Below are 27,603 nucleotides of genomic sequence, written 5' to 3'. Positions count from 1 at the left end.
GATATTTGTAGGGTGCCTTTGAGAAGTATGGATTGTGTCTTCTGTGGAGAAATCCGGAGCTTGTGTAGAGTCGCCCAGTCCTGTAAGATCTCTAGTGCTTGATTTCCAGTGGCCTTGAGAGCTGTTCTGGTGTCCGCTGCGATGGAGATGGTAATATCATCTGTGAATGCTTGGATAGTAACAGGGCCCAGATCCAGACCAAGTAACTCATCAAGGACGATATTCCAGAGGAACGGGCCGAGGACCGAACCCTGCGGGCAGCCTCTGTAGATAGATTTGGTGAGCTTCTGATATGGTGAGGAGATGGTGATCTTCCTGTTGAAAAGTAACTTTCTGTACGCCTGTATAAGTTGGCTAGTATGCATGCCAGTCTTAGCCTGCGAAGAATGCTTGCCCACCAGAGCATGTCAAAGGCCCCGGCAAAGTCAATGGTTATGAGGAGAAAGTACTTGTAATTAGTGTTGGCTGCAGTTTGGGTTATTTGGTAGAGAGCATCTTCTGTGCAGCGTCCTGGGCGAAATCCATACTGTGAATTGGACTGTAGGCCAGCTTCTGTGTAGTGTGTTAGGAGTCTGGTATGGAGGAGGCGTTCAAGTAGTTTACTCAATGTGGACAAGAGGTCGGTGTGGGTGTTCTGGAGGCTTCGTTGGATTTTTGAGTATTAACTTTAATTCAGCTATTTTCCAGCTTTCTGGGAAGGATCCCTGGGTTAGGCATTTATTGAACAGGTTAAGCAGAAATTGGGGATTTACCTGGCCGACCTTTTTTTAGTATTTCTGGTTCAATGCGATCCAGTCCTGGGGATTTTTTATCCTTCATTTTGCCAAGGGCTTGCTGCAGTTCTTCAGTGTTAAATTCTTCCTCCACAGAGTCAATGTGGTAATTGTCATTATCTAGACAAATCTGCTGCTGTTGTGTTGTGAGATGATCGGCGTCGCTGATAAAGAGAATATCCAAGATATTCATCATGCATTGCTCCCATGACGTTGTCATGATTCCTTGTGGTGTTATTGTGGAATGGACTACTTCTCCTCTTGGCAATTTGTTGAATGTGGACAGCAAAACACCGCTACACGACACACAGTTTACACAAACAACACCACTCACGCCTGGCCATTTAAAAGTTGGAGTTGGAAGACGCGCCGTTCTCCCCATACCAGGTGGAAAAAGACCGGAGTTCGAGTCCCCTCGATGATGTAATTTTTATGGGCCTTTTTCACAACGTGGCTAAGTTAGTCGGTCTCAGGCGTGCGTGGCATGGTTTTTCTCCTGGAAACTTCCGTTTTGTCCTCCAGCAAAATTGAAAATTTACCACAAAACACACGCAATTTACAGACAATATACACGGAACAATATGGTCTTAGTCACTGATACTCCGAAAACTCAACAACAATCTTGTAGGATAAGAATAACTTCGATTGACGACATAGAAAACAGAAATCGGTATGTAATCAGGATCAACATGTTCAAAAAGTTCTAATATAAAGTAACGTCCTACGAATGATTTGAAAATTTAATGGTGTACTTTCTATGAATAGAAGCGTTAAAGTATATATATAACATTAATGATGACATCTACTGCACATTCTTTAAATATAAATTAGTATGAAAATAATTCATGATTTATGAAACAAAGCATACTCACGCAATGCTAGGAATTGAAACCGTTGGGATCGGTGGATATTTATTCAAGTAAGAAATTACTGCGGTGGCTACGCATCCACCCAAACTGAGGAGAACTGCAACTATAATTCCCACCACGGGTTTCCTAAAAGGTAATTTTTGCTTATTGTTATTCACTTTTAATAATTATGTGAAAAAATAAACTGCTTTACAAAATTAATCGACATACTGTAATATACACCTGAATTATGACCACCTAACTAATACTTCGTAGGTTCTCCTTTTGCCTTCAGTACAGCAGCTATTCAACGTGGCATTGATTCAACAAGATGTCAGAAGCGTTTGGGAGGTATGGCCAACCAAGCCGTGTGTAATGTGGTCAGCAATGCAGGTATGGAGGTGGTTGGTGTATCCAGATGCCTAATATGCCTTTCCATTATGTCCCACAAATTGGAGGCCAATCGATCTGCTGCAAGTCAGAACTGTGTTCCTCGAACCATTCCTGCACAACAAGTGTCCGATTGCTCGGCGCATTTTCATCTTGGAAGACACCATCGCCATTCGGGAAAAAGTGTAACATAGCGGGGTGTACACAGTCAACAAGCAGTTGACGATAGCGGAGACCACTGATACGTTGTTCTACATGCACCAGGGGTTCAAGTTCCTGCCAGCGAAACATGCCCCACACCATACAACCGCCTCCACCGACCTGCAATTTTGATACCATGCATGATGGATCAAGAGCCTCATGTTGTTGATGCTAAATCCGTACACGACCATCCACGGTGTGGATGGTCGTTGTTTGATGATTTTGACGCCAGTCCTGGTACAATTTAACTACGATGGCTCTCGAACACCCCATCAGTTCATCCGTTTGAGAAATCGAAGCACCAGCTCGTCGAGCAACCACAATCTGTCTGTCCTTATTCAAAGTCCTATAAATCCTCCCTTTTACACATCACGCTCTGAATTTTACTACCTACTGAACAACTGACACCTTATCTATGCTACGTAGGTGACTAACTCCGCACTCTCGTACCTCACGTGGTAAAGCGGTCGCATTCAGGTTTCTTAAGGGTGGTCATAATTCAGTGATCACTCACTATATTTTCCTCATAAACACAATAAGCAAATCGCTGTATCCAAAAGTTGGCTCTTATGTGAGATATTGGTGCAAATTAATGTGGTCACACTTTCTAATCGGGTCGAAAAGCTGGAGTTGGAATTCTGTTAATGGCGCGTGTTACTTTTATGAGCTTATTTGAAAACGTGGATGAGTTAGTCGGTTTCAGGCAAGGGTCACAGGGTTCTTTCTCCCGAAAATTCCGGTTTTCTTCCAGAAAGCCAACAGAAGACCACATGAAATTATGAACATAATATACTGATTCCCCATAATGTTGTAGTTTTGGGGTTCAACAAAACCAAGGGATATAGCCACTGCACGTAGATAGAGAAGTTATATCCTGAACCGATATACTAAACCTTATGCAACTGTGATAGGACAAATTTCGTCTTACAAACTGATTATATCGCTTCAGAATCGTTAACAGGACTTCTAGAGATGACCACCATTATTTTGTAAGACGCGGGCAGAACAGTGTTATGACCCCATTCCCACAGAGCATTACACCAAAGATGGTAACGATTTTATGGGTTTCTTATCAGGAGATGGTATGTACTTGAGAGGTTCATCAGGGACTAAATTGTACCGTTCAGCTGCCTAACCAAATATTTTTGCAGGAGTTAAACGAGTCTCGCATAAGACTACCATATAGTAAAGTCTTGATTCGAATCCTCTCAAGATGGAAGGAATATCCATAAGTTTTTTTTTTACTGCTTTTAGCCGAGTTAATACACACACTGGTCAAAAAATACGTACTAAGGCAGTCACATATAGAAGAAATGCAAATAAATGCGAATGAACTATCAGACTTTGAAAAAGGTCTTATCGAGGGTGCACGTTTAGCAGGAGTCAAGACTCAAGGAACGAAAGACATAACAAGTTTCTGAAAAAGATCTATCTGAAAGGTTTTTAATGACTGGAAAGCAAGCGGTTCTTCCACATCTCAAAGTTTTATATGTACAGCGCAATATGGTCAGTTGGTGATACATCTAAGTCCCTAGAGCAACAATAACTGGTATAACGATCAAAATACGTTACTGGACTGACTCATAATGACCTGTTTCGATCTTGGATCTTATTTTGAAACTCGAATTGCCTAATGAATGCATTATTGTAATGTAATAGGTCTTCGGACTCGACAGCAGCTTTTTTCAAACCGCGTCCAAGTGAAGTTAGGATTTTTTATCCAGGAGAACATATACACCAAGTATGGAATGTTCCCCAATGTACAGAAACTACAATCAAAACAATCGGAGTGACTTCGAAAAATTATCATAATGTCCATAAAATTCATATATTCTGCATGTCTTATCTATTGGCCAACCACAAAAATCTTTCTCTACTCCCCATACAGCCGATTCGGTACTTCTTGACACTTCCTCAGTAATGAGCTACGTAAAGACGAAGAGACACGTATCAACTTTTGCATTACCCAGAATATGAAACTGTGAAAATCTTTTAGGAACATTAGTGGTACATTAGTGCGTTTATGGTTACATGATTTAATAGAAGAATTAATTAAAAATGAATTAATACATATCCTTGTAATTAATTCACAGTTGGGGAGATTCTTATCTACTTCTTTATCTTACCTGTAGAGAGGGATCAGAACCACCAGGGCGAGAATGTGGAGTTGGAAATCTGCACTTAGGTACCAAGTGTGAATCATGCACTAGAATGAAAAATGAAACGAAAAATGAATGCATTAAAATGGTGTGTCTGGTTTTCTTTTTGGATTCTTATTGAATTATATCAGTGACATGCATAAGAAAGACATAGCGTGTTTCTGTCTAAAAACTAAAAACAGCAAATGTTTTTAAAAAAAAAAAGGAAATTTAATGAAAAACATTCACAATAGTCCTCCTTGGACCCTATGTTCCTGTTATACCTATCTTTCAATGATTGAAACATTCTCAAAATTCATCCAAAGTTATCTCCTTGAGGACAGCGACATGCTTTTGGGTGGTGTGATATCGTTTTCGCTAGATTTTTATCTTCGATTACGAAATAATCAGCCGGAGTAAAAATCATTGAGATCAACCCCAATCTGGTGATTGGGGTTGATCTCAATGATTGCTCTTTCGGAAAGAAATCTTTGAACAATTAAGTCAGGAAAAGCATATTGATTGTTGCACAATAAAAAGTAGTTCTTTTATTCAAAAAAGTCTGGTAAGCATCGAATTCTTTGCATCAGTCTAATTTAGAAGTGGCGCAATGATAGTTGCAAAGATTTCAATAGGGCAGGCTAGACTTTCACGAAAAGAACATTTATTTCGAAAAACATTCTTACTTAGATCAAATATATAGTAGTTTCTGCTCCCTCTAACTTCTTTCTCTTTCGTAAATGAAGATGAAAGGGAACGTTTCTTTTGATCATCTCTAGATAACTTTGGACAACTTTCAATAATTCTTTAAATATTATCAACAGATTCGTAACAAGAATCCAGGTCCATGTCAATTTATTGCAAGACAATTCGTTGTACAAGTGGTGGAAGAATTTGCTACGGCAGTTCGGCGAAAGACAGTTGGTGACGCCCACGTGGGTAGCACAGTTAATAGAATCGCCGTCCTCTCCACACCTGGTGGAAAAGACCTGAGTTCGATTCCCGTTCGAGGAATTTTTATGGGCCTTTTCCACAACGGGCTCAGTTAGTTGGTCTCAGGTGAAAGTAGCATGTTTTTTTCTTCTCAAAACTCGAGTTTTTCTTCCAGCAAACAGAAAATCGACCACAGAACAGAAGAAATTTACAGATGTCAAATCGGAACAATATGGCCTAAGTCACACTTAGTCACTCTTAAACCCAACAACAACAACAACAACAACCAAGTTACAGCGAAATTCCATTCACCAAGTCATCACATACACCGAATGTCTTGCAAAGAACTGACATGATATCGTAGAGTCCCATGGGGTTATTTTGACTGATTTTCCTGAAAAATTCTTTTTTTACGAACATCTGGTTTTTTAGAATTCTTGTCTCATTACCTTTCACACATTGCGCATTTCCTTTTACGACAGCTGACACAAAGAGTATATTTTAAATTTTAACTTACGATATCGGCCGTCCTGAGCCAGTTGCTATAATACAGAAAGTTCGTCCACCAGTTCCTGTAACAGGCCTGCAAATCTTGGTCTATCACGGTATGCCAAAACGGTCCGCTTGAAACCCACGGAATGAAGAACATCATTCCAGTTGTGAACATCAATGCTGGAGTCAGCCTGATGGATAGAAATCTATTTCAATACATTAAAAATTAAAAATTCAAAATTACAAGAATATTTATTATATGAATATTAAACATCCGTGGGAGATTACTTTTATGGATTTTTGTTTCGTAATTACCGACTGTCATAACACAGTTGTTCAATCCAGGCAAGGCGTTGTTACTGGTTGACAAGGATAGAAGTTGCTGCAGAGCCTAAGGTTACAGGGCCCTGGAGCAACTACTCTCCACTGGAGGATCAATGAAGGAACAGAACAGAACAGAACAGAACTGTGAGAACGCACGGTTGCCCGCCAGTGCTAAATATATTTTTTCAATCCTCCATGGGAATGAGAAAACGGTGGTTATATCGATCGTTCATAACATAGCAAAAAAACAAAGAAAATGTTGAACATTTAATGTTATAAGGTTTTAGATGTATCGTTATCATCATAAATGAACAACCCAAATTTCCCGTATTAAAAAACAAGCTACAATTGCTGAGACCGACTAACTTGGCCACTTTGTGAAAAAGACCAACAGAAATTCCTCAGGTCATTAGTATTAGTAATAATATTCGCCACCTAGTGGAAGGAAGCCACAAAACACCTTCCTTCCACAAGGAAGGAAGGTGTTTTGCTGCACTGGCAAAAAAAACTTAATCAAGTAGACAAGAACACACAAATTACATGCTTTCCTCGTCACACTGGGAAGTATCCAGTAGACAAGAACACACAAATTACATGCTTTCCTCGTCATACTGGGAAGTATCCAGTAGACCTTTCAATTTATTCAAACTGAAAACCTCAACTACCTGCGAGGGCAACTTCTTCCAGCTATCAACGACTCACTGGCTAAAAGAACACTTCCTACAATCTCATCTAAACCTCAAACTCTGTAATTTTAAATTATGACCCCTAGTTCTGGAATTGTTCAGAACAGTGTTAGTTGTCTGACTCTGACAGCAGCAGGGGTTTCTCCCATCTCTGAAAATTGTTTACAGCAGTGAGAAATTCACCTTAATTCATTTCACCTTATATTCGTAAATCTCATCAGGTCACCTCTGAGGTGCCTAATAGCCGAGTTCTGTAGCACACATAATCGAAGTCTTTCCACCTACTGTCGTCCTTCTGCCGATCTCACCATTCGAGCTGCCCGTCTTTGGATCCTTTCAAGAAGCTCGGTGTCTTCTTCTAGATGAGGTCCCCATACTTGAACGCAGTATTTTGACGTGATTCATTGACGAGATTCGAACCTAGGTGTTTTCCACGCGGTGTAGTGAGGATGGTGATAACACCAACTGTGCTACCAAAGAGATCAACGTTTAATAAAATCCTACTAGTACAATATAGTATAATCTAATTTAGAATATCTGCTCCTCTACAAAAAATAAAATGATTGTACATTTTTGCGTTGTTGTAAATGTAGTAAGGTTAAGTTAATTTGTAAATTACTTATCTGAGAGACGTGGTGTCACACAGATATAAGGGATGCGGAACTGCAATTTGGGGAGTACAACGTCTAAAGAAAGGATAGACAGGATAGGAAGGGGGGAGGTGTTATGCTATTAGTTAAGAAACACATAAAAACCAAGGAAGTGAAGCCAGTCGACATCGCTGGACAGTGCAGTGTGGAGTCAGTTTGGTGTGACATAAGCATTGGGAGATCAAAATTGAGAGTAGGAGTGTGCTATAGGCCTAATGACTCTGATGAGTATAATAAGGAACTGTACAGGGAAATAGAGTGGGCCAGTAAATCAGAGAGTCTTATAATGGGAGATTTTAATTTCCCAGATATTGACTGGAATTTGGGGGCTGGTTACTCACACACTAGCAGGGCTTTTGTGGATTTATTGGATGATTGTTTTCTACATCAGCATGTTCGGGAGGCAACTAGAGGGAGTAATACTCTTGATTTGATTATCAGCAGTGATTCTTCATGCATTAAGAATCTGCAGATAAACGAACCACTAGGTGGCAGTGATCACAGTGTGCTGAAGTGGGATTTACTCAAAGAGGTAACTACCATTAGGGGTAAAGGGAAGGGTTATTGCTTCCGTAAAGGCGACTACGATGGACTGAGACAGTATTTAAATTCTATACAGTGGGACCAACTGATGATGTTACCAACAGCAAATTCAAAATGGGAAGCATTCAAAGAACTTATCTTGGAAGCTACTAGGCTTTACATACCAACTAAGAAATATTGTTCAAGGTTTAGGCCAAAATGGATGTCAGATGAACTAATGAGGCATATGGCAGAGAAGAAAAATGCCTGGGATACTTACAAATTAACACATGACACAGAAGCCTATGATAGATACAAGTTGATATGCAACCAAGTTACAAAGGAGGTTAGGCAGGCAAAGGCAGATTACGAGAAATCCTTGGCAAGGGATGCAAAGAAAAACAGCAAAGAGTTCTTTACTTATGTTAACTCTAGAAGGAAGGGGATGAATCAGATTGGTCCACTTGATATTGATGGGTCAACTGTTGATGATCCTGCTCTGGTAGCTAACAAACTAAATGAATATTTTGCATCGACATTCACACATGAGGAGTTATTCAGCAAGGGGAATGCCAGAGGTGTATTCAACTCTAGCAGTAAGCTAGAGAATCTTGAAATAACTGAGAGTAAAGTGGAGGAGAAACTGTTGAAGATAAATACAAGAAAGGCACCTGGGGTGGATGGGATCTATCCAGTTATATTAAAGGAAGCAGCAAAGGAAGTAAGCAAACCCTTAGCCATAATTATGAGAGCTTCCTTGGACTCAGGGGAAATGTGCAAATGTAACCCCAATTCACAAAGGAGGATCAAAGGCTGACACAAGTAATTATAGACCTGTGAGCTTAACTTCTGTTCCAGGAAAATTAATGGAGGAACTGGTTAAAGAAGCACTGCAGGATCATTTAGACAAGACTTCAGTTATAGCTCAGACACAGCATGGTTTTGTTAAGGGGAAGTCTTGCCTCACCAACTTGATTGGATATTATGATGCAGTCACAAAAGAACTGGATGCAGGGAATAACTTTGACATTATATACTTGGATCTTAGAAAGGCTTTTGATACTGTTGCACATGGAAGACTGCTACACAAATTGGAGCAGTGTGACATTGGAGGCAAATTGCTGCTATGGATAAAGGGGTGGTTGAGGGGGAGAAGACAGAGAGTGGTAATCAATGGACACTGCTCATCGTGGACTAATGTTATTAGTGGAGTCCCTCAGGGTTCAGTGTTGGGTCCATTGTTGTTTTCTGTATTTATAAATGATATTGATGATGGTATATCAAGCTTAATGTCCAAGTTTGCAGATGATACAAAGGTTGGCAGGGTTGTCAAGGACACTACTGACACTATGCTGCTGCAACAGGATCTGGAAAGGTTGAGCAGATGGGCTGAGAGGTGGCAAATGAAGTTTAACATTGACAAATGTAAAGTACTACACATGGGAAACAGCAACCCCAGAGCAACATATCAACTCTGTGGTACTACACTGACAGTGGTAGAGAATGAAAGGGACTTGGGGGTGGTTGTGCAGGCAGATATGAAGTTCTCTGAGCAGTACAGACGGGCTGCAAGAGTAGCTCATGGAGTATTGTCAATGATATACAGGAATTTTTCCAGCAGGGATAAGGAGGTGATTATTCCATTGTATAAGGCATTGGTCAGGCCACACCTAGAGTACTGTATACAGGTCTGGAGGCCTCATTTCAAGAAGGATGTAGAGCTGCTGGAACGAGTACAGAGAAGGGCAACAAGATTAGTGAATGGAACAAAGGGGTGCTCTTACGAAGAAAGGCTTAAGTTTTGCAAATTACAGTGTCTGGAGACTAGGCACCAGCGAGGTGATCTGATAGAGGTGTATAAAGCCTTGAATGGTTTAAGCATGCTCAATGCTGATGGGATTCTTCCTCTAGCTCAGAAAAATCACCTGAGAGGGCATAAATTCAAATTGAGGAAAGACAGATGTAGGATAGACGCGAGGAAATTTGCCTTTAGCCAGCGGGTGGTTGGTTGGTGGAACAGACTTCCATCCCTTGTGGTGGAGGTTGATAGCCTAAATAAGTTTAAGGCTCAGCTGGACAGGTATTTGGAACGAACAGGGAGGTGAGGTGGAAGTGTGTTTTTTTTTTTTTTTCGCTGATGCTGCATAAGCTTGCTTTCTTGCATCAAATGCCCCTACTAATGCTAATGCTAATGCTAATGCTAATGGTAATGCTAATGTACTAATTACCGTACACTTTAGTACATCTTTTGTTAAATATAAGAAAAAGAATGCTCAATATGTTCCCCATTATAAATCAGTTAACGAGTGAATGAGGGGAATTACCTCAATAATTACTTTTACAACCCTTCGATGCTGACACACTCTATTAATCAAATGAATTTAAAAAAATAACTTAAATGTATTTTTACACCCGAAATAAAATCGATAATCCAACACATCTGTTATCAATAGTTTAAGAGTTCCAAACCTGACCCATCTAAACAGTAGTTAAGTTCCACCGTGGTACAATGTGAAGGTACAATTCATAGCTCTGTAAAAATGGCCATAAATGTGTGTAGTGCTATGTTTGTGCAGCTTGTGTGTTGTTGTCTTTAGTTGTTTCTGGCCCCTTTGTTACTGGGAAGCCACGATCACCAGGGAGGCTGCTTCCCAGTGTCAGAACGATGCCAGAGACAAGTATAGATGTAGCGATCTGCAAGGCTCCCCATAAATTTTGGGAGGACGAGGACACTTCACAGGCTTGATGGTGTTGAATGTAAATGATTCCATAAACTGTATATTGGGTTTAAGATAGGCGGTTGGGCTACACCGTAATTTCTAATAGAATACCCCCTTTTATGGTTTAGTTGTTAAAATATTCCTGCACAACTTGGAGCTGTACTTCGGGTCAGTATGCAGTTTAATATAAAATTCTTCCACGAAGTCCAGAGAATAATTGTACTATGTTAAAGGACGTTTTATAGCCTCCCCCCTTACAATTCCTTCAATTCTGACATTCACCCACTATAGAAAAACAGAAGCAACCTGAGAATCATGATGGAACCACCACCGTACTTGATTGTAAGCACTAAACAATGTGGCACCATTTTGCTTCAGTTGATCGTCTCACATAAACTCCACGTTTGAAACTTTCAAATATGTATATTTTTTTATGTAAACCCCAAAGACGAGAGGTATTAGAACCTATAGTACTTAGTACCGTGATTGAATTGGAGGTTGAGAAGACGAAATAAATATTTGTTGACATTAGACTTGAACTTCTGTAGACTGTAATTTTCAGGAAATACGTATGAAGGAAGGTTGTTCCACAAAACGGCAGTTGAATGAATAAACGAGGAAGATGAAAAGTTGGTTCTGTGAGTTTGAAGTTGAACAGTAAATGGATGTTGGCTAGTGGCGGCACTTGTTCGGACTGTTTTGAAAGAGACATCGGGAATTATAGAAGCCAATTCAGAAGAACAGTGCCCATGGAAGTATCTGTAGAAAAGAAATACAGCAGAAACAGTACATCTATAAGACAGCGAGACTCTATGAGTCTCTTGGAATCTCCAAGAGACTCTATGAGACTCCAAGAGACTCTGTTAGAAATTCATCTCTGACAGAGTCTCTTGGAAAGACTCTTAGAGATGAATCATTAACTAACCTAACTGCCCTCTTCTGAATGGAATCAAGAAGCCTGAGAGAGGTTTTGGGGGCACCATCCCAGATGTGGGAACAAAATTCCATGGTAGGACGGATTTGCGATTTGTAAAGAGTGAACAGATGGTTGGAAGAAAAGTAACGCGGAGAGCGAAAGAGGAAACCAAGTTTTTTTTATGCAGAAGAAGCAATATTTGCAATGTGCTTGTGCCAACAGAGATTAGAAGTCAGAGTAATCCCCAAAAGAGATATATCATTTTTCCTAGAAATCGGAGTGTCACTAAAGATAAGCATAGGAGCAGAAGAATCCTTTTTGCGAGATATAAGACAAGACTGAGTTTTAGAAGGGTTGAAATCAACTAAGTTGTCTTTGACCCACTGGAGAATTACTTGGAGATCGGCATTTAAGGAATTCGTAACAGATTTTCGAGAGGTTGAAGCTGATTGAGCAGGACAAGGTTTCTCAAAATGGAAAGTCGAATGGAATGTGCTATCATCGGCAAAACTATGGATAGAATTTCCAGTCAGTGGAAGGTCATTAATATATGAGAGGAAAAGAGTGGGGGAAAGAACTGTACCTTGGGGAAAATCAGAATTAGTGGAGAAGATAGAAGACAGAGAGCCATATACCATCAACCTCAGTGAGCGACCAGAGAGAAAACTAGATAACCAATTACAAAAAACAGTTGGCAAACCATAAGATGGAAGCTTGTTTAGAAGACCTTTATGCCAAACACGATCGAAAGACTTTGAGATGTCAAGAGCAACTGCTTGTGTTTCACCGAACCTTTCCATTGAATTAGTCCATAAATGGGTAACGTAAGCCAGAATATCACCAGTGGATCGACACTGACGGAATCCATACTGGCGGTCGTTGATCAGACGGAAGGTTTCTAGGTAGTTTAAGAGTTGGCGGTTAATTGATTTCTCCATTACTTTAGAAAGAGTAGAAATAATTGTAATGGGACGATAATTGGATGGGATGGATTTGTCACCCTTTTTAGGAACTGGCTGGATATGAACAAATTTCCAAGCAGAAGGAAAAACACCTTTGGAATAAGAAAGTGAAAAAAGGCGGCAAAGAACAGGAGTTAGTTCAGGAGCACAGGTTTTGAGAACAATTGGAGAAATACCAAAGGGACCTGGAGCTCTCTTAGCATCAAGATTCGTCAAAATCCTTCTGACATCCTTTTGACGGAAGACCACAGGAGGCATTGAATGAAGCTTGTTGGGAATGGTGAGAGGTGTTTTACCAAGATCATTAATACATGAGTTGGAAGAAAAATGGGATGCTAGCAGGTCAGCTTTATCCTTGGCCGAATTAGCAATAGAACCATCTGGTTTGGACATAGCTGGGAACAGAGATGGGCAAACGTTGCGGCCAATAGCTTTGGAAATAGATCAGAATGCTCGGCTACTATTAGGGCAAGAAGTAAGTTTTCTACTCTTAGCCTGTTCAAATTCTAGTTTGGACTGATTAATAACTGCTTTACAATTGTTGCGAGCTTTGGTGTAGGCAGAAAATGAAACTGGAGAATTAGAAACAAGCAGTCACGGTATGCAACGTTCTTCTCTCGAACAGCCTTAGAACATTTATTGGAAACCAAGGTTTAGATAAAGGACGAGATTTTAAGTTCGAGTGTGGGATAAAGGATTTCATTCCTGCAATAATAATTTCATTGACACGATCTGAGCAAATATTGACATCAGAAGGTTTGATACAGTAATCCGATCAGTGAAAAGAAGAAAAGAGATCTCGCAGGTCATCCCATTTTGCATTCTTGTAATGCCAAACAATACGAGGTTGGGAATAGCCATGAGATGAACGCTCCATTGGAGAAGAGACAATCACCAAATTGTGATCTGAGGTGCCTAAACGACCTCTGACTTCGACGATGTACTTAGAAGGGTTGTTTGTGAGAAAAAGCTCAAGTATGTTGGCTGTATGGTTAGGATTGTCCGGTATTCTTGTAGGTAAATGAACAATCTGTGCAAGATCATTAATAATTGCAAAATCCTCAGCATCTCGACCGGCTGGGTCGGTGTGACTAGAAAACGGAAGCCAGCTGGAGTTGTGAACATTAAAATCATCAAAGAAAATTACCTCACTGTTAGGAAAGTTGGACTGGAGAAAGTCAAACTGAAAAGGGAGGAAGTCAAAGCGCTCCAAGTTTTTAGTGGAATTGGGAGAACGGTAGAGATAACAGATGAATTTGACAAAATGAGGTAGAGAGATTTTAAGCCAGAGTAGATCGAAAAGAGGAGATTCCAAATTACCGTCTCTGACAGGGAATATCGGAACGGACGTAAGCACAGGTACCACTTTTGAGGCGAAAGGAATCACACAGCGAATAATTAGGGCAACTGAGATGAGCAGTAATTGAATTACCCGATAACTGAGATTCTGTCAGAAAACGTACGTGGGGTTTGGTAGACTGCAGGTGGAAATGGACATCGTTGAGATTAAAATTGAGACCACGTATATTTGTGAAATGATCTAGGAAATGTTGGGGAGGTTTAGATCTTTTCGCAGATAAGCTTACTCTATTAGTTTGACAATGATCAGAAAAAGTGGGTGGGACATGTATGAAGTAATGAAATTTTTGGATATGACGTACACATGGTAAGAATATACCCAGATCCTTGACATAACGTGTCCTTGACAATTCTCCCCGCATACACACTACTCAGATTCCCTCCTGTCTGGCAGAGTAGAAGTAGCAAGATTATACACCAGCTGATCCGGAAACTTCCTATAGTGTTACCAATAGTTTTGGTCCGGTGTACTAACTAGCGGCGGACCTGCGAACACCGTTTTAGAGCTGTACCCGCGAAATGTAAGAAACATTGGACTTCCCCACGATGTTCATCATACCTCAGAAGTCAATCATACTGCATGGTGGAAGAGATGGGGAAGGGTTGACCGGTACTTAGCTCTGAAGACTAAACATGGGTTCTACCACTTCAAGCCTCCAATAAGCAAAGTGGTAGTATTGCATCGGCTGATGACAGTCATCTACCACCTAGTACTGCCTGGTAACACAGAGGGGCGACATTCCTCGTGGCGTCGTCGAAGTGTGGCGCCCACACCTCGACCCCTGCTTACGTTGGTTCACACTTGGATGGTCACCCTCCGTGTGCTTGTGCATGGAGGTGATCAGAGGGATTACTGACCGTCCCACCCTCGTGAAGGTGCAAGCAGAGGATTTTGCTGCCACAGACCGTCTGGACTTCGCCGAAACTGGGTTCGCTTGACTTGAGTGTCACCCGAATATCAGTTCCATCAGCGTTTTAGACTCCCAAGTAGCAAGTAGAGCTTGTCTGGCATATCTGAGAGAATGTCTGTGACAACCACTAGGATTAATATGGATTCATACATCCACAGTACGTTTTTCTACCCTTCTAGTTGTCCAATTTTGACGTCTGCTCGCACAAGTCAATCATATCTTTCGATTTTCGGGTTTTAATAAGTGTTTTCGGACAGCTACACTAACATCGAGTCCTGCTTGTTTAAGACAAAGTTTTAGAGTGGATGAGGACAGTTTTACGGTGGAAGTTTCTCTGTTAATATTGAACTCAGTTCGGATTTCAGTTGCAGTAAGTCATCTGTTGCGTTTAGAAATAAGTCTTATGGTCTAATCTTGTTTTTCTGTCGTTACTCGCTGTCGTCCTGATAATGGTTTGTCCTTCAATCCCCTTGAATAGTCGAATGGTAGTTTCCACTGCTTTCATTGAAACGCATAGTTTTCTTAGATAATTCTCATGGAATCAATTTCTTAATGCAGAATTATAATAGCACTTCTTTTTTTTCAACACTCATTTCCTTATTTCTTGCAATGTTTAGTCACGAAAATGACGGGTGTTCGTTTTTAGAAGTTACAACTCTTACCCCTTAATTTATATTACAGTATTGCAAAACACTAGAATAATCTACAATCTTCTAATAATATTGGCACAATACTCCCAGAGTAGTCTAGAATAATCTAGGACGTTTTGCAACATTCGAGAATTTTCTATACACTCAGGAGTTCTACCAAATTCAGGAGTCTTTTACACTTTTCTGGAATACCTGTAATTGATCCGATTGTCGAATATGCTAGAAATTTCTTAAATATTTTCACAAAAATTGCTAAACAAGTTGGTCCTTTTCAAATTTTGATAAAAAATTTGAAAATTAAGAAAAATGAAACGTGATTCCAATCTTTTAGGCAGTAGTGTATATTATATGACTTTATGCACCCTATTTACACACCTTTTCCTTTATTGATTTGGTTTGCACCTCAGTGTTCATCTCCATCACACTTCAGTGTTTCAGGCCATGTGGGGGGAGGGTTAACAAGTCGTATTATTATGAAGGTACAAGCAGAGGATCCGGTTTCCACAGAATATTTTCCTTCACAGAAATTCCTTCCCCTTAACCCATAAGTGAGACGTAAAGACCAGTTCACACTCATGAAACTTAATTACTTTAAATGATCGCCCAAAGATGTCCCCACTGTGTTCATAGGTGCCATGAATAATTCAGGAAAAGTTCCTACCTCAGATAACGCCTGACAACAAACATAAAAATGTTTAGTCGACCATTGCTAAATGCCATATACTGGAGGGTGCTCCTTGCCGTAAGAAAACCACTGAAATGAAAAAAAAAGTATGTTAACAGAAAGTTTAAACTGCATTCATATCACACATACACTGCCCTACAAACAGTCATGAAACACATATAGGTATGAAAAAACATGTACAAGAAGGTATAAAAAAGTGCAATGACAAGTTTCCGGATCATACTGATACACTCAGCATTCGTCATTTATCACCAACTGATCAGAAAACTTCTCAACATCTGCATTACACAAATCCAACATTGCATTCGACTTCTGCAAAGGCGTCAACAATCTTGGAATCCATCGTGCAGAGACCTTAGACGTGTGCAGATGGTCATGTAAAATTCTGTGGGCAGACCCATAATTTATTCCCACTGCATATGCAATGAAATAAATTGTCACATGGTTGTCACTCAGCAACAGCTGCGCAACTTTTGCAACCGCCTCACTGTCTATGGATGTTGATGGCCTTGCTTCTCTTGACTCGTCAAAGATACTTGTACGACTGCACTGGATCTCCTGTTTCCACTTTTTGAAAGTGTCATAGGATGGACAATTCTGCACACAGCTTTCATTTCTTCGGCAATTTCCTGAGCTTTCTTGTCCTGCAAATGCAGGAACTTGATCACTGTTCGATATTCCACGTTGTCAACCATTGCGTCCTTCCTCAGATTCCAGCCTCCACCTCTGCTGTAGTATCACCTACGGGAATGAAATTTACCATGTTAATTATTGAATATGTAGATTAAAAACGGCATCTTCCTACTGATGTTTTATCTAGGTCAGGGTATGAACTTTTTGGTACCCCCCTCGTATTTATTAGAAGAATATCGCTCACATTTGGTTATACCCAAATGTGCATCGTAGAAGTCTTTCTACTAAAAGCTGGTTGTGCTGTACTTCACGTCTCCTTTAAAGCATTTGCGTATCCTAATAACAGGGCTTGGCCTTGCTGTAATTCTGGATTTCATTTCTACCAACGTTGTCCAATTGGGTTGAATCAACGATTTCTGCTGCCACATTCACAATTTGTGTTTTGTGACATAGACGTTGTTGTGTTTGAAGGTGGAAAGGGCCCCCTAAGCAAAATTGCCAGAATGTAAAACTAAACTAAACTATTACATTACATTCACTTGGAAAGTAACTATCGACTAATGAATGTGTTCTCTGGTCAATTTGGCTGCTTTGCTGGATTAAAAACACCAGTTTTTCCCGATAGAGAAATACCTTGCTATCAACGCCTGAGACCGACTAACTCTGCCAAGGAGCGAAACTATCCCATAAACTTCTTCATTTCGTACCCGGGCCCTTTCCATCCGATGAGAAGGACAGGACCATACCACTGTGCTACCTACGCAGATAGCCACAATGTTGGACACACAATTGTTCAAATAAACTGCTGAAAAAACAAAATGTTTTTCATAAATATTTTATTGTGAATAATGTCACTGAAGGTGAATATTTGATGTAATAGGCATCGTGGTCTGCAAATTTCGGGTATCCAATAGAAAGCGATCCATCATTTTACAAAGTCGCTCAAGAAACAGGAACCATTACAAGAAGATTTCACCAAGTTCGCCTGAGAGTGTCAACCACAACAGGCCACTATCTGGCTCTAACTGCAAGATGGAACCCTACGATGTGCTGCCATCAACTGTCTCTTGATATTGCTGCAGCCACAGGTGAAAACATTTCCAACCTGTGTTAAGAAGGTCAATAGAATGCTTCCTTGCACTCTATGCAAGGAAGCGAGTGCTGTTTATCCCATTAACCCTAAACTACCGCAGAGATCCTCGAAACCGGTGTCATGAACATGTGACTTGGAGCCCTGATAAATGGGGTCCAGTTCTATTCTCTGATGAATCCTGTGTTATCCTACAAACAGATTCTAGACATATTTTCACCTTGGGACAACGAGGAATGTGGTACCATCCTTGCAACATCAGAGAAAGGGACATTTACGGTGCAAGTGGTGTTCTCATGTGGGGACAGAATAATGATCAACCGCTGCACCCCTCTTCATGTTTTTGATAGGGGTACTCTAGCTGCGCAGAGGTACCAAGAGCAGATCCTCGAACCCTATATTCAATTTTTATGTTCTGCGTTTGGCCCAGCTTTTCTTTCCATGCACGATAAAGCCACTGTACAATATTTCAATTAGTGGAGGAACATCTTGAAACTTACCCAATGTCTAATTTGTCCAGCACGATCACCAGAATTAAATCCAATCAAATATGTGTGGGACTCCCTTGGGCGTCGCATTTCACGCAGACAGCCAACTCGTCGATCATTTGGTGAGCTAAAGCATACGCTAAGGTCTACGCTCCTTGGTCACTTGGTGAGCTAAGGTCTACGCTGGTGCAGTAAAGGTATTTGTTGACACAGAAACTTATAGGCACCCCTATATGGAGCTCTTTGTTATGACGGATATCATGTGACCATATTTTCGAGCATCTTGTATCGACTTCTGTAGTGTGATCTTTTTTATAATTCTTACATAACTCCTATAAATGTCCTTTATACATGTCCGAATTACACCTCCCCGAAGTTTCTTGCAAGCTCTTCATTTCATCATTATTCTATGGTACACCACCATATCAAATTTTGTTCCACTTCATCACAAGCTGCACGAGTTCACGTTTTCTACCTTTTGTTAATTTTTTCGAGAAGTGTTTAAATGTATAGTCCCATGTTCATGGTTCCATAATAAGAGAAAAATTCCCCCACACCTAGGTGGCAAAAGCAACCTTTAAGTAATTTCCATGCTCAGAACACGTCAATCGGATCCTGCTGACCTGTTACACAATCGTCGCTCCATCGTGTAACCATTGATTCACAGTCGGTTTGGCATGCCTTGAACCAGGTTAAATTTGTGTTATCAAAGAGACTACAGCTCTTCCTTCAAAATGAATGGGAAGCATCTCTCTACGTGTCATGGAAACATCTCCTGATTTGATTAAGGCTTGTTGCAGCTGAAAGCTATGATTATCTGAGGTCTGACGGCAGATGAGATATTCAGCCATAATCAAGTTGTGTTTACTTCTGCCTGTCAGAATTTTGCGATTGGTATTTAGTATTAGTATTCAAAAATCATACAAGGAAGTAAGCTTATATATGATCAATCAAAAAGAAGATACCTCCCAAATCACATGTCCATCCCCTCTAATATGTTTAATTCTTCCTTAAATTTATTCAGACTATCGAAGCTGATTCTAACAATCAGCTTCAATATATTGTAACCTCTGCAAGAAAGGAAATTTCCGCACATTTCTCCTTGAGCCAACCTTCGTCAATTAAATGTATGCCTCTTATGCATATTGTCAGAGGAAGACTAAGGACTTCATCAGTTGAGCTGATACTCCTTATTCAAAACCTTAAACACCGGAAAGAGATTTCCGTGCAGGTGCCTAGTTTCCCAACACTGCAATATGCATAACCGAAATCTTTCCTGGTAGGAATACCCTTTTCTTACCCTTACTAATCTCGTTGCTCTTCTCTTCACCCTTTCCTCTTCCATCCTTCTGGAAAACTTATATATCATTGACAAGCTCCATATAACAATATGTTTTCGCATTAATCGACAAGAAAAATGCGAATTTTTCCAGAGTTTTTATGTATTGTAACCACTTTACAATATGGATGGACAGTCATAATGAATAATAGGCACATAATCAACCAATCCATGCTACTCTTCCAGGAACATAGAGTCGTTTCCGAGAGACCCGAGCACATGGTTGGTTTTGGGCTCACTCAGATTTTTGTTGGTTCCAATTTTAATGACATTTGCGCTCGATATGTCTCTAAAATAGCCAAATATAAAATGTCATTCAACGGGAGTCGAGTCATTCCACCAGGACGGATAGTCGGACAAAGAAATAATAATTTGACGGATTGCTATTGGTTAGATTTTCAATAAAATTGGAAGTGCTCCAGAAATCTTTCTGAAAGGTGGTGAGGACATTATCAGAAATATGTATATTAAAGAACTGGAAAATTAAACATTGATCGATGGTAAACCCAAAAGTGTTTTAAGTAAAGACTTACGTAATAAAGAAGAAGGTGTCTACGATGACGTATCCATTAAACAGACTGTACTTGGAGATGTCACTAAACCATTTGTTCAATATCAATGAGTTTTCTATCAAAGAAAAAAAATAAAATTTACTACATAACAAATTAGGATTGAAAATGTTTAAAAATTCTAATTACTTAATTAAATAGTAACTAAATAATGTTATTAGTATTAAAATGGCATAATTATGCAAGGAAGGAAGAGCTTATTCCGAATCTGTTAAAATAACTCCCTGACAAGTGTTCTCTTATCTTTCTTTAGATGCGACTTGCAGACGTGATACAACGTTTCAAGTGGGGTTTCTCATCGCCTTATGAAAAGCAATAATGAAATCATTCTTTGCAAAATTGTGATTATTCTTAGATAAAACATTATGTCTGCTGTATCCCCTATATTTCCCCCTGTATACTCCCAAGAGAAGTTCGAGCACTGTCCAGGAAGGTTCCCACTTCTAGTCCAGCCCACTCTGAAGAATATCTGCTATGACTTCCTTCTGTATGATATCCTTCGTCAAACTCCCAACCCACTGAACCTTCCTTATTCAAAGCCCTACTGAAATTCAAGATAAGAGTCTATTACCCAATTTACAACAATTTCCAGTTACAGTTTGCCACTAGTCATCCTTCAGTGCAATAAAAATCTAAATTTATCATACCATCTTTATCACGATTCAGCCTTTAAGCTTCACGTATTGGAGCATCAGTTACTTCGGCGTTTTTACAACAACCACTTCATGTGATTAATCTGTGGCAGCCAATGACCAGTTATTGAGAGGAATCTCAATAACTAGAATCAAAACTCAATAACTAGAATCAAAACTCACGAACTCCTGATTCACTCAAGGTGATAAAATACTTAAGTAAACTCATAAACCAAAATATTATAACCACCCTCTGTCCCCACGAGTGTACACATCCCACAACACCTAGGGACGGCGTCAGCTCCCGGCGCAGCAAATATAGTGATAGCAAGAATAGTGCCTGCCAATTGCTAGCAGGGATAACGAGGTGATTATCCCTTTGTATAAGGCAATGGTCCAGCCACACCTTGAGTACTGTATACAGGTCTGGACGCCTCATATTAGGAAAGATGTAGAGCTGCTGGAATGAGTACAGAGACGGATTGGTGAAGGGAACAAAGGGTTTCTGTCACCAAGAGAGCTTTAAGTTATTCATATTGCGGCGTCTACGAGGTAATTTGATTGAGATGTGTAAGGCTTCGAATGGTTTGAGCAAGATCAATGCTGATGGGACTCTTTCTCTTGCTCAGATGACGAACCTCAGGTGGCATACATTTAAATTAAGGAAAGACAGTCGTAGAATAGATGTGCGGAAGTTTGCCTTTAGGAGTTGGAATAAATTTCCGTCTATCGTAGTGGAGGTTGACAACTTAAATAGGTTCAAGGCAGAACTAGACAAACATTTGAAGTGCATGGATGGGTTAGTGGGAAGGGGTTTCTTTTTGGCTTATGATATATATAAGCTTGCTTTCTTGCATCATATGCCACTACGAATGCTAATGCTAATTCGTCAGTACGAATCCGTGCAATGGGGAAAGGGAAAGACCTAACAGAGCTTGAACGGGGAATGATTTGTGACGTTAGAAAGACGGGGACCAGCATCAACCGGAGGCATTGTCAGAGGTTGATAGTGCAGGTGTGATCGAAATGGTCCGAAGAGGAATGTACATCCAAATAACGTGACTGGACAGGAGAAATCATCATAGGTTGAAAGTCGAAGTGATCAGCGGTTGGAACGAGCTGTATGGGACAAGGTCAGCTAATTATCCCTTAATTAACGATAATCTCAACTAGGGAGCAGAGAGAAACGTTTCCGAGCACGCCATTTTACGAGTGTCTCCTAGAATGGTGTGCCCATGTTCATGTACCCATGTTGTTCGACCATTATTGACATTTCCCCTTGCAATAGTGAAATCAGCAGCATTCGTGGACATTGAAGGATTGGAAAAGAGTCGTCTGGTGAAATGAATCAAGGTTTTATCCAACATAGTGACCATGTGGCCAGATATTGCTGACAGAGTTCAGATATCTCTGGACTGTATAAATAATACAACATACCATGTTACAAATCCAGCTTTGTGCAGGAATGATTCGAGGATAATGCCCATGCATTTTGTGTGCTTTCCTGGGTGCCAAATTCCCCAGACATCTATCCCATGGAACATTTGTGAGAAGAAGCAGAACTCAGCATTCGCCAGAATGCTGAGTTCTGCTTTTATTATGCTGAGCAGAACTCAGCATAATAAAATACGAATAAAGTCATGGCTCTTGCTACTCTCTTGCGACCTCAGTTCCGTTTGGGCGGTTAATTGAAAATCAATATATATTTTTTTTAATTTGAAAAAATTACAGTTTAATTCAAATTTTAAAAGCCAAATATCTATCACGATGAGCAGAAAGAAAAAAACTAATCGAGGAAAAAATATAAATTACTACCAAACGACTTACTTGTAGGGTCTGCCTTTAAAAATGAACCTGTGTGTACATATATTATCCAGCATATGCTGATGAACCTCATTCCGTGTAGGAAAGAGTATTTTTCCGAGGGCTTGCTCACTAATTTATCCACATTTCTGAAGATTGAGAAGGTTGATAAAATTAGACCAAAGTTACCTAAAAATAAAGGAAGTAAATATTTAGTGTAAGAAACATAATTGCGTAAAAAGAGAAGTCTTCACACGAATTGTAAAATATTGATGGGCTAAGAATGTGCAAAGCGTTAGAGTGCAGAATATGTATAAATTGTCTGATAGATTATCAAGTGGTGCAGAGTAAAGTGAGTTCGAATGTGGAAAGGTATTGAGCGCCACATTGCGAGGGTTACTCTTTGATGAAATTCGGACGCTCTGAGCTTCACAGAGACTACTGTGTGGAACATGATTCAGATGCTTAAGAAGACAGGGAATGGACAGAAGTGTTGTCACATAAGATTTCTCCTAAATCTGCATCAGAATCACTCAGGAGGTTTAGCAGACAGCTTATCGTAATCAGTGCAATTTGTTGAAAACGTTTTCTTTTTAATCAGTGGCCAGACGCATTTTCAGTGGTGCTGTGCTTGCAGAACTTGGACATTTGAGGATTGGAAATGCAATCTCGGGCCTGACGAGTATGGCGTATCACCTCACCCTCGCCAAAAGTGATTCCTTTCTGTTTGGCGGATTTTGGTTATGGAACTATCTTTGATTACAATTCTGCGTGTTGAAAGGCGAGATTGAGTTTCTGAGAACCTTGAATTGATCATTGTTTTAGTATTAGTATTATTGTTTCGTATTAGTAACGGCCGCATTGTGCAAGAAAGCCTATGGCTTATGCTGCACCAGCCAAAAAAAAAAAAAAAAAAAAAAAAAAAAATCCGAACAAAACAATGATTAAAACAAAAAAAAAATAAATAAAATAAAATAAATAACTAAATAATAATAATTAATAAAAAAAAAAGGAAATTAAACCTATCATCCTATGCTCTTTCCTTAACCGAAAGTACTATCCAGATGACCTTTGAATTTCCCCAAACAAATTCTACCACCCATGAAGGCAACTTATTCCAGTAATTTATAACTCGCTGGCTAAAATAAAACTTCCTGCAGTCCAATCTAAACATTTCCCCCCGTAACTTGAATTTATGTCCCCTAGTTCTAGCATCATTTATAATCTTCAAAATTTTGTCCTCATTCATTTTACTGATGCCTCTCAGAGCCTTAAACACCTCAATCAAATCTCCTCTAAGGTGTCTAGTTTCCAAACTCTGCAACCCACATATTCGAAGTCTTTCTTCATAAGGACGCCCTTTTGCCGATCTCACCAGGCGAGTTACCCTTCTTTGCACCCTTTCAAGAAGCTCGATGTCTTTCTTTAGGTGCGGGCTCCATACTTGAACACAGTATTCCAAGTGTGGTGTAACATAAGCCTTATATAATGGGATTATCACGTCCCTATCTCTAGTTGCAAAAGTTCGATAGATCATCGATAGGACACCATGGGCCTTCCTTGCAACCTGTTTACAATGCTCAGAGAATTTCATGTCTGACCGTATCGTAACACCAAAGTCCCTTTCCTCCAGTATTGGGTTTAGTTGAACTGCACCAAGTGAATACGTTTTTTTGGGATTACTGTTTACCAGGTCTAATAACTTACACTTTGTTGGATTAAAGCACAGCTGCCATTTTTCTGACCATTCCTGAAGTCTATCTAGGTCTCTCTGAAGAAGCTCAGCTTGACAGTGATCATTAACTACTCAACCAATTTTAACCACATCTGCAAATTTAGACATCACGCCCTCTATCCCTTCATCAATGTCGTTTATGAAAATTAAAAACAACAGTGGTCCTAATACTGATCCTTGGGGAACCCCACTTCTTACATCAACCCAATCTGAGGAATAGCCATTTATCACAACCCTCTGCCTCCTGTCCTGAAGCCATCCTTCTATCCATCTAAGGATTTTCCCAGTGATTCCAACCTGTTCCAGCTTATAAAGTAACCGCTCATGTGGGATTGAGTCAAACGCTTTGCTGAAATCTAAATAAACAATGTCGAAATTATTCCCTAAATCCAGCTCGTGAGTGACCCTTTCGAAATAGCAAACCAGATTTGTTAAACATGATTTTATCTTTACAAAACCATGCTGAGTATCCTTGAGAATTTCAATTCGATCCAAATGATCCTGAATTCCACCCTTGATCATTGCCTCCATGATTTTCCCTACTACTGAAGTCAGACTGACAGGTCGATAATTTCCAACTTCACTTTTAGAGCTACCCTTATGTATGGGAGATACATTTCCACTTTTCCAATCCAAGGGAATCTAGTGATGCTCGCATAATTAGCCTCAATGGTTCAATGCACTCGCTTGCCGCCTCTCTTAAGATTATAGGGTATATTCCATCAACTCCAGGAGCCTTACTGGTCTGTAGGCTCGAACGTTTTTCATTAAATAATCTTGCGAAATTTCAATATCATTAATCACGTATTTTTTAACTTCGCTCCCACAATTTCCCATTGCCACAAAAGGCTTTTCATTTGTAAATATCGATGCAAAATAACTGTTGAGTTCATCTGCAACGGCAGCTGGTGTATTTATTACTATCTCCTTTCCCTTACGTAAAGATCCAGTCTGGTTTGTCCTGCTCTTCTTGGCATTTATATATGTGAAGAATTCTTTATCCCCCCTTCTTTGCTCTGTTTGCTAGTGATTTCTCATAAACTGCCTTTGCCTGACGAACCTTTTCTGTGGCTCTATTACACATCACCTTGTAGCTGTTATAGGCTTCAGTACTTTTTATTGCTCTGTAACCTTTCCATGCCACCTTTTTCTGCTCAAGTAATGTGGCAATTTCACTATTTATCCAACTTGGAACCCTTCTCGTGGAGTATTTTGTTAATGGTATATATGCATTCAAGGCATCTGTGATTAATATTTTAAAAGCGTACCACAGTTCAAATGTATTCATTTTATGCACGATACCTACCCAGTTAATAGAGGCCATGTAGTACCTTAAGGCATCGTAATTTCCTTTTCTGAAATTAAAACCCATTCCTTTGCCTTTTACTTCTGCTACCTCTCTCGTCATCATCCACCGTAGAACTCCGTGATCACTTCCTGCTACTGGTTCCTCTACTGTCAGCCCTGTTATGTCATCTGATTCATGTGTGATGATGAGGTCTAGGATATTCTTTTCTCTAGTACTTTCCCTGACATGTTGATACAAATAACAGTTATCTAGTTGATTTAAAAATTTTGTTCCCCATGTCGAATTTCCTTCCCATTTACTCCAATCAATTAGAGGCAAATTGAAATCACCCATAATAAGGCATTGACGCTTACGTGCCCATTCCATTTGCATGTAGAGGCTTTTGTCTTACTCTTCACAATCTCCTGGTCTGTTGATTACTCCTACTCTCATTATACCTTTGTTTCCAACTGTGTCACACCATACAGACTCTATACTAGCATGTGACTGAATCCGGGAAAGCTATCGTCGCATTCAGGCTGCTTCTGATAAGAAGCATTACCCCACCACCCCTTCTATCTAACCTATCCTTCCTAAATGCATTATACAAGCAGTACTGAAACTCATCATCCCCAATTTCCGGGTGGCACCAAGCCTCTGTAAGCCCTATTATGTCCGCGTTACATTTTTTAACCAGCAGTTCGAATTCGCTCATTTTATTGACGACGCTTCTAACGTTACTGTATACACAATTAAGACCTACTGTTCTTGTATATTTAACAACCCTAACACAACCCTTGAAGTTTTTTAGGCTCTCTTCCCTGATATTAGCTACCCGCTCACGTGAAACGTTTCTGCCCCCAGAACATCTAGATAATACGTCCAGTTGGGGTAACAGATAAGAATTCTTGAGGTATGTGCAAGAGTTACTTTGACCAATATTATCAGATAAACGCGTGTAAGTATTACCCACATCCCCCCTAACTAGCAGTTTCCCTGAACCTTTAAGGTATCCTCAATAATACTGGCAAAAACGTTTGCACCACCTTTGTTTAAGTGTATCCCGTCTCTACAAAACAAATTCCTTCTACCTACAAGTGTGGGCCATGCTGATAGAAATTTACCCCCTAAAGCCTTGCAGATTCCTTCAAGTCTTGAGTTGATCCACAAGGCTCTTAACATATAATCCCTCCTATCGTGTCTGGCAGAATTTCAGACACATAGACATTATGGCCTAGCTCGCGACATTTCCTCAGCATGGTCCTGTATTTTTCCAACAAATCGTCAGATCGTGTAGGTTTAATATCATTTGTCCCCACATGAATAATAATATTTTCTTTACCCCCTTTAAAATCTGACAATCTGTTGGTGACATCATCAATAGTTGCTCCCGGCAGACATACCCTGGTTCTGCTCCAACTATCCTTATTACAAAAAATATTTCCCGTTTCCCTGACAACGGAGTCTCCTAATAAAACAATGTCCTTTTAACCAGAGTAGTTTGCACTTGGTTTTTCTGTTTTGAGGCTCGAATCGGGTGTGCATCACTTGGTAGATTGCTGGATGCCTAGAGGAAAATCGAACTGAGGGGAAACAAAAAGGAAAATCGAACCTTTGGAGAGAAAAAAAAAGGAAAATAGAACTTTTGGAGAGAAACAAAAGGCTGGACTCATGAAGTCGACATTCTAGAAGTGTATAGTAGATAATTGGAATGAATTGCATGCCAAAGTGGTCAAAGCGGGGAGTTTGGTAAAGTTGGACATTTTGGCAACGGGTAAGGTATGAATGATAGAAAAGTTGTACTTTTGTTTGGCAGATAATGAATAATTCCGCTTCTTCGTTTAATTTACCCATTATAATGTTAAT

At 39.9% G+C, this 27,603-nt stretch overlaps 1 protein-coding gene across 1 annotated transcript in view; it reads right to left on the bottom strand.

The window, feature by feature from the left end:
- The window catches only part of LOC150084032 (O-acyltransferase like protein-like), a 58,875-nt gene that overhangs the window by 14,047 nt on the left and 17,225 nt on the right, over positions 1–27,603 (bottom strand). The window contains exons 6-11 of the mRNA XM_090375771.1: positions 22,739–22,903; positions 20,244–20,337; positions 16,137–16,229; positions 5,801–5,966; positions 4,339–4,418; positions 1,646–1,768 (exon numbers count right to left, since the gene is read on the bottom strand). Of these exons, the coding sequence (XP_090231897.1) occupies positions 1,646–1,768; positions 4,339–4,418; positions 5,801–5,966; positions 16,137–16,229; positions 20,244–20,337; positions 22,739–22,903 (721 nt within the window). The remainder of the gene's footprint in view (positions 1–1,645; positions 1,769–4,338; positions 4,419–5,800; positions 5,967–16,136; positions 16,230–20,243; positions 20,338–22,738; positions 22,904–27,603) is intronic.

Source organism: Mastigoproctus giganteus, chromosome 6 (assembly GCF_048544385.1).
Source record: "Mastigoproctus giganteus isolate SK-2022 chromosome 6, ASM4854438v1, whole genome shotgun sequence".
NCBI classification, from domain to species: Eukaryota; Metazoa; Arthropoda; class Arachnida; order Uropygi; family Thelyphonidae; genus Mastigoproctus; species Mastigoproctus giganteus.
Note: the sequence above shows the minus strand (reverse complement) of the source record. Positions and strands in the feature narration are given on the sequence as shown.